The following is a 10,000-nucleotide window of genomic DNA, read 5'->3' as shown; positions in this document are numbered from 1 at the left end:
CACGGCGAGTGGCCCCTCTGTACTGCTGACTGAGGTAGACACACACACACACACACACACACACACACACACACACACACACGGCGAGTGGCCCCTCTGTACTGCTGACTGGAGGTACACACACACACACACACACACACACACACACACACACACACACACACACACACACACGGCGAGTGGCCCCTCTGTACTGCTGACTGGAGGTAGACACGTAGACACACACACACACACACGGCGAGTGGCCCCTCTGTACTGCTGACTGGAGGTAGACACACACACACACACACACACACACACACTCACGGCGAGTGGCCCCTCTGTACTGCTGACTGAGGTAGCAGCAGCAGCAGCCGGTGAATATGGAAAGGCCCGGCCATTTAAACCCCACAGCTCTACGCAGAGGCATCTGGGCTCGTAGTCCGCTGCGTGGGAAAGGACGGGACTAAGGGGGCGTAGCGGGTGGGGTGGAGGGTCTTGGGGCGTAGCTGGTGGGGTGGAGGGTAGGCTGGACACAAGGGTGTGTGATTATGGGTTTATCCCAAAGACCTGGAGAGAGCAACTGCTTACCGCTACCTAGCTAGCGACTTCAACGCAGGGAATAGGAAAAACATCCATCGCCATCTTCACAGCGCTCAGCTTTGGCACCGAAACCACCGAGAGCGTGAGCTGCAAACGCCACAGAGCCGCAGTAACCACGGCAACCAAAACTCCACACTGACTGGCTACGCCTGGGCATGACCGAAACCAGCCAATGGGAAGTAAACGTCACAGTGTGTGTGTGTGTGTGTGTGTGTGTGTGTGTGTGTGTGTGTGTGTGTGTGTGTGTGTGTAGGGCGGAACTCACCTGGCTGTCGGAGGTGTCGTCAGCCAGCTGGAGGCCGAAGTAATCGCGCTCCGTCAGCTCGAGGTGCTTGAACACTAGATCCAGCAGGACCTGTCCCTGATCGTGCTTCTGCATGGGAGAGAGAGAGAGAGAGAGAGACACAGAGAGACACACGATTTAACCGCTCTGTCCTGGAAAGTCCATTATCCCGTAAAAGACCTGTGCAATATCTGCTTTCAAAACAAAACCAACCACATGCAACAATCGTTGGCTTGACCACAAGAAGCCACATGGAGCATTGAGCCAAGACACACACACACACAGTCAGAGTGATGGGGAGTTATACTGGTGCACAGTCAGAGTTATACTGGTGCACAGTCAGAGTGATGGGGAGTTATACTGGTGCACAGTCAGAGTGATGGGGAGTTATACTGGTGCACAGTCAGAGTGATGGGGAGTTATACTGGTGCACAGTCAGAGTGATGGGGAGTTATACTGGTGCACAGTCAGAGTTATACTGGTGCACAGTCAGAGTGATGGGGAGTTATACTGGTGCACAGTCAGAGTGATGGGGAGTTATACTGGTGCACAGGACAGAACCGGATGGAAAGGAAGTTAGAGGTTAGAACATCTCTGTGATTCAGGCCAGTTCTAGCAGGCCGGTTCTGAGCAACATCTCTGATTCGGTGGCGGTTCTAGCAGGCCGGTTCTGAGCAACATCTCTGTGATTCGGTGCAGGTTCTAGCAGGCCGGTTCTGAGCAACATCTCTTGTGGCGGCCCCAGCTCTCTCTCCTCTCCTCTGCTCATGTGAGCGTGCTGTGCCCGGCGAGGAGAGGAGCAGAGTGGAGCGACTCGGAGCGACTCGGAGCGGAGCGACTCGGAGCGGAGCAGACCAGAGCGGAGCGACTCGGAGCGGGGCAGCGCAGCGCAGCAGAGCACAGTGGAGCCTAATAGGAAGTGACACAGCACGGGAAACACTGCGCGCCCTGAGGCACTCGGCCATCTCCTACTGCCCACCAACAGATGAAGCCTGCCACCCCACACTCCACCCCACCCCACCCCACACTCCACCCCACTGCCCCAGCTCACCCCCGAGGGGGATGGAGGGAGAGAGCGGCAGGGGAAGAGATGGAGGGAGATATGGAGCAAGGGATGGGGGGGAAAAGATGAATGGAGCGTTGGTGAGAATGACAGAAGGAAGAATGAAGGGCTGAATGAAGGGGTGGATGAAGGGGTGAATGAAGGGATGAATGAAGGGATGGATGAAGGGGTGGATGAAGGGGTGAATGAAGGGATGAATGAAGGGATGGATGAAGGGGTGGATGAAGGGGTGGATGAAGGGATGATGAAGGGATGGATGAAGGGATGAATGAAGGGATGATGAAGGGATGAATGAAGGTGTGGATGAAGGGGTGAATGAAGGGATGAATGAAGGGATGGATGAAGGGGTGAATGAAGGGATGAATGAAGGGCTGGATGAAGGGATGGATGAAGGGGTGAATGAAGGGATGAATGAAGGGCTGGATGAAGGGGGGAATGAAGGGATGAATGAAGGTGTGGGTGAAGGGATGAATGAAGGGATGATGAAGGGATGGATGAAGGGATGGATGAAGGGATGATGAAGGGGTGAATGAAGGGGTGGGTGAATGAAGGGATGGATGAAGGGGGGGATGAAGGTGTGGGTGAATGAAGGGATGAATGAAGGGATGAATGAAGGGATGAATGAAGGGATGATGAAGGGATGAATGAAGGGATGAATGAAGGGGTGGGATGAAGGGATGAATGAAGGGCTGGATGAAGGGATGAATGAAGGGGTGGGTGAAGGGGTGAATGAAGGGGGGAATGAAGGGATGGATGAAGGGATGGATGAAGGGGGGAATGAAGGGATGGATGAAGGGATGAATGAAGGGATGGATGAAGGGGTGGATGAAGGGGTGAATGAAGGGATGGATGAAGGGGTGGATGAAGGGGTGAATGAAGGGATGGATGAAGGGATGAATGAAGGGATGAATGAAGGGGTGGATGAAGGGATGAATGAAGGGATGGATGAAGGGATGAATGAAGGGATGAATGAAGGGATGAATGAAGGGATGAATGAAGGGCTGGATGAAGGGGTGGATGAAGGGGTGAATGAAGGGATGGATGAAGGGATGGATGAAGGGATGAATGAAGGGATGATGAAGGGGTGAATGAAGGGATGGATGAAGGGGTGGATGAAGGGGTGGATGAAGGGGTGGATGAAGGGGTGAATGAAGGGATGGATGAAGGGATGATGAAGGGATGAATGAAGGGATGGATGAAGGGGTGAATGAAGGGATGAATGAAGGGGTGGATGAAGGGATGAATGAAGGGATGAATGAAGGGATGAATGAAGGGATGAATGAAGGGGTGAATGAAGGGATGAATGAAGGGGGGAATGAAGGGATGGATGAAGGGATGAATGAAGGGGTGAATGAAGGGATGAATGAAGGGGGGAATGAAGGGATGGATGAAGGGATGAATGAAGGGATGGATGAAGGGGTGGATGAAGGGGTGAATGAAGGGATGAATGAAGGGATGGATGAAGGGATGAATGAAGGGATGGATGAAGGGGTGGATGAAGGGGTGAATGAAGGGATGGATGAAGGGATGAATGAAGGGATGAATGAAGGGGTGGATGAAGGGATGAATGAAGGGATGGATGAAGGGATGAATGAAGGGATGAATGAAGGGATGAATGAAGGGGTGGATGAAGGGCTGGATGAAGGGGTGGATGAAGGGGTGAATGAAGGGATGGATGAAGGGATGGATGAAGGGATGAATGAAGGGATGATGAAGGGGTGAATGAAGGGGTGAATGAAGGGATGAATGAAGGTGTGAATGAAGGGGTGGAGGGCGACTAGGTGACAGCAGCAACTGAAGGAGTGCAAACCAGAATGCAGGTCTCATGAGTCTTCCACTGATAGTCCTTCATTGGGCTTCAGTAGAAGAATCCCTGAATGTCTGAGTGGTGTGTGACTTCGTGTGTGTGTTCACTCATGTGTTACTTTATGGTCTTATGATATCTGTGGACATCCTGGGGTAGATCCTGTCCCTGGGTTCTTAAAGATAAGAATGGAACATTTCTAGGAGAGAGAGAGAGAGAGAGAGAGAGAGAGAGAGAGAGAGAGAGAGAGAGAGAGAGAAAATGTGTGTGTGTGTGTTGGCAGGATAACACCTGATGATGGTAGCCTGGTGATCGTCCTGACGCAGTGTGAACTACACAAGGTGGGCCCTGTGACCAACACCCTCTTCTGTCAGACCTAGGACACTTAAACGGAGACTTTGTCTGTTCTCATCAGAGAAGCTGGTGACTCTTTATGTGAAGGCATGCTCTCCCTCCCTTGATGCGCATCGTTGGAAAGAAAACCTTGCTCCTAATTCTTCTACAATCGCCCGTCTGAACGTCTCGGCAGTGATGGTCATTTTGCTCCTGATTCTCTGTGTGTGTGTGTGTACATGTGTGTGTGTACATGTGTGTGTCTGAACGTCTTGGCAGTGATGGTCATTTTGGACCACAGATAAAACTGAAACTGGATGGTTTGATTTCCCGCTTAGTTCCTGGTTTCCATCCTGCTCACGTGCTCTCTCTTACACACACACACACACACACACACGGTTTCTGCCTCCACATCGCCATGGCAACAGGGCTCAGCACCGGCTCACATGTCTCCACGCCACGCTGTGTGTGACAAGAATGACAACATAGCAGGTGGGCTCTCTGTGTGTGTGTGTGTGTGTGTGTGTGTGTACGTATATGTGTACATGTGTGTGTGTAATTATTTAATTAACTCCCCCGCAGTGATGTGTGTGCATAAGCACACGTGTGTGTTTATACGTATATGTGTACATGTGTGTGTGTAATTATTTAATTAACTCCCCCGCACAGTTATGTGTGTGTGCATAAGCACACGTGTGTGTATATACATGTGTTGGTGGGCTGGGAGGAGTTGACCACTCCAAAGGTTCTGTGGAAGGCAGTAAGGGGTTGGCACACACCCGTCTCCGGTGCCCAGGACTGGCACAGAGTCACAGGCACCGCTGTGCCAACGGGGTGCCCAGCTCTCCTAGGTGTGTGGGCACACACACACACACACACACACACACACACACACACACACACACACACACACACACACACACACACACACACACACACACACACACACACACACACACACACACACACACACACACACACACACACACACACACACACACACACACACGAGGGCTTCCAGCAGCTCAACTGACAGAGCAGGGTTCCAACACCACAAAGACCCAGGGGGCACACATACTGACTCCCAGAATGCATTGCGATCCTCAGTAGCAGAAATTAAAGCATTATTATTATAATCCACCTGACAAAGCAAAATCAACCCCTTCGGAAGCATTTAATAAATTATTGTGACTAAATCCGGCATCCCTATGGAGACACTACACAGGTCTCGGTCTCTATGGAGACACTACACGGGGTCGGTCCCTATGGAGACACTCTACGGGTCTGTCGCTATGGAAACACTACACGGGGTCGGTCCCTATGGAGACACTACACGGGTCTCGGTCCCTATGGAGACACTACGGTCCCTATGGAGACACTACACGGGTCGGTCCCTATGGAGACACTACGGTCCCTATGGAGACACTACACGGGTCGGTCCCTATGGAGACACTCTACGGGTCTGTCACTATGGAGACACTACGGTCCCTATGGAGACACTACACGGGTCGGTCCCTATGGAGACACTACACGGGTCGGTCCCTATGGAGACACTACACGGGTCGGTCCCTATGGAGACACTACACGGGTCGGTCCCGGATGCAGGTAGTCCAATCCCCACGCTGGCTGGGTCTGGGTCCATTCACACGGTCTGGGTCTGGGTCCATTCACACACGGTCTGGTTCTGGGTCCATTCACACACTCTCTGGTCTGAGCAGGTAGTCCATTCACACGCTATCGGAGTCTGGGTTTAACGCTAACTGGAACTTCCTCCTTGCTGAAGGAGCCACTGATGGTCGGTTTAACGGTAAGTGGATCTTCCTCCTTGCTGAAGGAGCCACTGACGGTCGGTTTAATTGGTGGGTTGGTGCTTCCTCCTTGCTGAAGGAGCCACTGACGGTCGGGTCTAATTGGTGGGTTGGTGCTTGGGGCGCATTCCAGCTTTGATATTCAACATTAAAGGGAAGCTACTGTGCCTGAGGCTACACTAACTCAGCTTAAGCTAACCATCTCCATACACACCCTCAGTAGGCTTCCCCTCATCCTTGGCCTTCCTGACTTCCTAGGCCTCGTAAATGTACAAGTTGTAAGAACATGAGGAGTTTTCTGTGCCAAAGTTATATATTTCAAGTCGTGGCCTTTTCTGAACTTTCTGAGTGATCAAACCTCTATGTCGTACCCAGTCAGATTTATCCATTCATTCAGTCACTTAATAACACACAAAAAAAAAAAAACAGCGAAATATCTCCTACCAATAACTACAGAAATTATGGACCCCTCTCCTCCACCACTCCTAACCACTGGTGGATAGCCTTCAGAGACTACAGGGAGGCCTTCGGAGACTACAGGCAGGCAGGCTACACTGGTGGATAGCCTTCAGAGAGTACAGGGAGGCCTTCAGAGACTACAGGAAGGCTACACTGGTGGATAGTCTTCAGAGACTACAGGCAGGCAGGCTACACTGGTGGATAGTCTTCGGAGACTACAGGAAGGCTGCACTGGTGGATAGTCTTCAGAGGCTACAGGGAGGCAGGCTACACTGGTGGATAGTCTTCAGAGAGTACAGGGAGGCCTTCAGAGACTACAGGAAGGCTACACTGGTGGATAGTCTTCAGAGACTACAGGCAGGCAGGCTACACTGGTGGATAGTCTTCGGAGACTACAGGAAGGCTGCACTGGTGGATAGTCTTCAGAGGCTACAGGGAGGCAGGCTACACTGGTGGATAGTCTTCAGAGAGTACAGGGAGGCCTTCAGAGACTACAGGAAAGCTGCACTGGTGGATAGTCTTCGGAGACTACAGGGAGGCAGGCTGCACTGGTGGATAGTCTTCGGAGACTACAGGGAGGCAGGCTACACTGGTGGATAGTCTTTGGAGACTACAGGGAGGCAGGCTGTGCCGGGTCCCTGACTGGAGGTCTCAGCACAAGCCAAGCTTTTTATAACCACCTCTCACTTCCAGCTGTCTTGCGGCTGCCTAAAAGCATCAGGCCAATGTGCAAATGCAGGCTTTCTGAAACACCGGCGATGCATTATTCACACAGTCGAGTGAAGGAGGCAGGCAGTGCAGCGCGCACACGCGCACACACACACACGTCTGCAATCACTTACTCACACAGGCTTGGGCACAAACACACACACATGCGCGCACGCACGCACACACACACACACACACACACACACACACACACACACACACACGTCTGCAATCACTTACTCACACAGGCTTGGGCACAAACACACACACATGCGCGCACACACACACACACACACACACACTCTAGCAAAGTGTCTCATTTAAGGTCCCTTCTGCCTGGCAGCTGTTGATCCGAGCGGTGTTGATGGAGGGGTCAAAGGTCAGGCCGGCACTGAGGCCTCAGCTGACGTGGGACGATGATGAAGAGGAAGAGGAGGAAGAGGCAGAACAAGGACATGCCACACACTGTAGTTCAGGCTCCAGGCAAAGTGGTCACCTGTGACCTCTCTCTGTTGCAAGACCCTTTATGGCTGCCCATAGGGGACTTGGAGTTAGAGCAGAGAGGTGGCACACCATTACATTTACATTTAGCAGACGCACACACACACACACACACACACACACACTTATCGATGTAGAGCAGAAGGACCCGACACTCAAGAGGGGAGTGTATCACCAGTCCGAGGTTTTACATTTACATTTTACATTTAGCAGACGCTTTTATCCAAAGCGACCTTACAAGGATGTATACACATTTTTACGTTTACACTGATGGCACACTGCACATCAGGAGCAGTTAGGGGTTCAGTGTCTTGCTCAAGGACGCTTCGACAGGGAATCGAACTAACAACCTTCTGATTACTAAACGACTTCAGAAGGTCGTAGACAACTGCGATTTGCGGACACATTTACGAGTGAAACGTTTTGATTTGTAGCGATCTTCACTGTTGACCCTCGACCCTTAACCCCCCGAGCCGTGTGAGCGCCCCCCGCAGGCGGGCTGTGTTCTGCAGGCAGTGGGCTCTGAATTATAGAGGAAGTTAGGGGGGGAAAGGCAAACAGAAAAGGGAACACCTCGTGTTGTGCATAAATAAGTCAGCAGCAGGAGTGTGTGTGTGTGTGTGTGTGTGTGTGTGTGTGTGTGTGTGTGTGTGTGTGTGTGTGTGTGCTAAATAAGACTGAGGACGGTCTGGCACAGGAGTGGGGGAGGGGAGGGGACGCTCACACTCCAGCTCTTTCTTGCTCTTATTCTCTACCTCCTTTTTCTATTATTCAACCCAAGTGTATCCCCCTTTCCACTATCTCTCTCCTCTCCCCCATCCCATCCTCCTCTCTCTTCTGAGTCTGTACAGTACTACAGGGATCAGACTCAACCAACAGAGCCTTATTTTACCCATCTTTCACCAGACACACACACACACACGTGATTTACTGGAGATGCATGTGTTTTTGGGGGCAAATGTGTGTGTGTGTGTTTGTGTGTGTGTGTGTGTGTGTAAGTGAGTATTTGCATGTGTATCTGCGTCTGCCGAGCACATATGCTGTGATGGAACAAGAGCAGAATGGCCATACCACCATGGAAAGCACACTGCAAAGTACGTCACACACACACACACACACTCTTCGGCTGCAATAATCACCATCCCAGTACATGATCCTGACATTTCGGTCCCTGCCTCATTGTGAGCAGATTAGAGAGGGGGGGGGGGGGGGGGGGGGAGCTGAAACAAAGCAGCCTGGCAGCCATGGGGGCCATGGGGGGTAAAGAGGAGGAGATGCGGGGGGGGGGGGGGGGGGGGCAGGAGTGGAAGAGGGGAGAGGGGCGAGGGGCAGCAAGGGGAACTGGGGTAATTGGGGGACAGGGGAAGGGGAGGATGCAGTGCCTAGCTGGTGGGGTCCGGGTGTCTCGTGTGATTAGGACATCCCACAGAAGGGGCGGGGGGGGGGGGCATATCAGGCCTGGGTATCCCTGCCAGGTGGTTAGAGCAGTATCGTCCACACATACAACCAAGCCCCTGTGTGTGTGTGTGTGTGTGTCTGTCTGTGTGTCTGTGTGTATATACACGTGTGTGTGTTTGTGTCTGTGTCTGTCTGTGTGTGTACACGTGTGTGTGTGTGTGTGTGTGTGTGTGTGTGTGTGTGTGTGTGTGTACACGTGTGTGTGTGTGTGTGTGTGTCTCTCGGGCTGAGGGTCAGTGACAGCTGTGAGAGGAATGTGCAGTGTGAGGTGGGTGGGGCCATGTCTGTGGCCACTTCAGCACCGTCACACCCACACACATCCGTGCAACACACACACACACACACACACACTTCAGCACCGTCACACCCATACACATCCCTGCAACAAACACACACTTCAACACCATCACACCCACACACTTCAGCACCATCACTAGGGCCAATGATTTTCCGTTTCAAAAAAATGCATTTTCCGTTTCAGCTCATTTTGTTCACCCTGAGGTAGATTGATGGCTTAAAATGACTGAATAATACGTGCCCTTCTTATATTGTTGTTTGCCAGCCATCAACAGAACAGAAGACTAAAAATGTTTTGTTTTAAATGCGATTGGGAAGACGAGCGCGTGAATGTGACTGAATGTGGCTTTAGCGGACGTGTGTGGGTCAACCGTTAAAAAGGGGGGCGTGGCCGGAGCAGAGTTCAGCGCAGACGTGACATTTTCTCAGTGGTTTTGTTCTTTAATTAATGTTTGTTCATTGTTGCAATCGTTGTTGTGTTTATTTGAAAGAAATATAGCCTTGCAGCCCAAAATACAGGGGAATTTGGGCGATTTGTATGCACAAAATGATATTTCCGTTTCAAAGTTGCAATTCCGTTTCAAAGTGTTCATTCCGCGAATTCCGTCCGTTTTCCGTTATCGCGGAAAATCATTGGCCCTACATCACACTGGCACACATCCCTGCAACAAACACACACTTCAGCACCGTCACACCCACACGCA

The 10,000-nt window shown here is 51.6% G+C and overlaps 1 protein-coding gene across 1 annotated transcript in view; it reads right to left on the bottom strand.

The window, feature by feature from the left end:
• LOC116218138 (tyrosine-protein phosphatase non-receptor type 4-like) overlaps positions 1–10,000 on the bottom strand; it is a 49,848-nt gene that overhangs the window by 20,512 nt on the left and 19,336 nt on the right. The window contains 1 exon segment of the mRNA XM_042702934.1: positions 848–955. Within this exon segment, the coding sequence (XP_042558868.1) occupies positions 848–955 (108 nt within the window).

The sequence above is a fragment of the Clupea harengus genome, chromosome 21, assembly GCF_900700415.2.
Source record: "Clupea harengus chromosome 21, Ch_v2.0.2, whole genome shotgun sequence".
In the NCBI taxonomy this organism is placed as follows: domain Eukaryota; kingdom Metazoa; phylum Chordata; class Actinopteri; order Clupeiformes; family Clupeidae; genus Clupea; species Clupea harengus.
Note: the sequence above shows the minus strand (reverse complement) of the source record. Positions and strands in the feature narration are given on the sequence as shown.